Source organism: Lactuca saligna, chromosome 2 (assembly GCF_052625555.1).
Source record: "Lactuca saligna cultivar CGN05327 chromosome 2, ASM5262555v1, whole genome shotgun sequence".
NCBI classification, from domain to species: domain Eukaryota; kingdom Viridiplantae; phylum Streptophyta; class Magnoliopsida; order Asterales; family Asteraceae; genus Lactuca; species Lactuca saligna.
Window position 1 is genome coordinate 101005751 of NC_136418.1, and position 890 is coordinate 101006640.

Below are 890 nucleotides of genomic sequence, written 5' to 3' on the forward strand. Positions count from 1 at the left end.
CATCGCTTCGAAAAGTTCCAAGTCTTCGCTTTCAAGGTCGTCCGCTTTCATTTTCAAGATTTCCATATCGATTTTTGTTTGGACTGTCTCTTGTGCTTCTTGAAATGATGATTGTGCTTCTATCATTTTTTGTTCCATCCGAGTCATCACCTCGGCCTTCGTTTCTTGAAGTTGCACGTATCGATCAAATTTAGCGTCAAACATATCCATAACACTAGAATTCGAAGATGTGGACGTCGCTTTTTTTTGCTTTATTTCTTTCAACGGGTCGACGAAGAGGTTGGTCATTTTCAAGATCTATCGGATCGTCGTTGATGTCGATGTGTATTCGACCATCCGATTGTTGAGAAGTTCTATCGGGGTTTCTCGAACGCTTTGAACCGGAAGATTGGGAAGTTCCTTCGGTTTGTTCTTTCCATTTTGGGATGTCTTTCAACTTTAGCCACGATTTCATATACGGAAAAGCTTTGCGTGTTGGCATTGTTTTTTCAAAATGGTCCATGGCCGCCTTGAAAACATCAAAATCGTTCGAGCCGCTTTTGTGTATGTTTAGGAGGTTGTTGTAGATTCCTCCAAACTCGGTGCATTTTAGTCGAATATCTCGCCATTTCGACATAATTTGATCGGCATTTCGAGTTTCACTTTCCATTAACTCGTAAAAAATGACTCGGAATTTTTCCCAAAAACTTCTGTAAGGCTAACTATCTCATACAATTGGATCTTCGGAAGCTACCACCCATGCCTCCGCTAACTTTTGTTCTACTTCTTTTGTCCATGAGACCCTTTCTTGGGTGGTAGTGGGTCGGGCCGGTTTTTTTCCTTTTTTCTTTTTTGGTTGAGGTGGTGGTGAAGGTTGCGTTTCTGCAACAAAATCCAGTGAAAGTGGTGGT

At 41.6% G+C, this 890-nt stretch overlaps 1 protein-coding gene across 1 annotated transcript; it reads right to left on the minus strand.

Annotated features, from left to right (window-relative positions):
* Positions 1 to 214: 214 nt before the first annotated feature.
* LOC145029922 (uncharacterized) lies at positions 215 to 649 on the minus strand. Its single transcript, XM_078978367.1, has one exon. It carries the CDS (start codon positions 647 to 649, stop codon positions 215 to 217), a length of 435 nt encoding a protein of 144 aa, XP_078834493.1.
* Positions 650 to 890: the final 241 nt, after the last annotated feature.

Bases quoted from the DNA above. Each gene is read 5' to 3' on its own strand.
- LOC145029922 (XM_078978367.1), bottom strand. From the start codon at position 649: ATGGAAAGTGAAACTCGAAATGCCGATCAAATTATGTCGAAATGGCGA.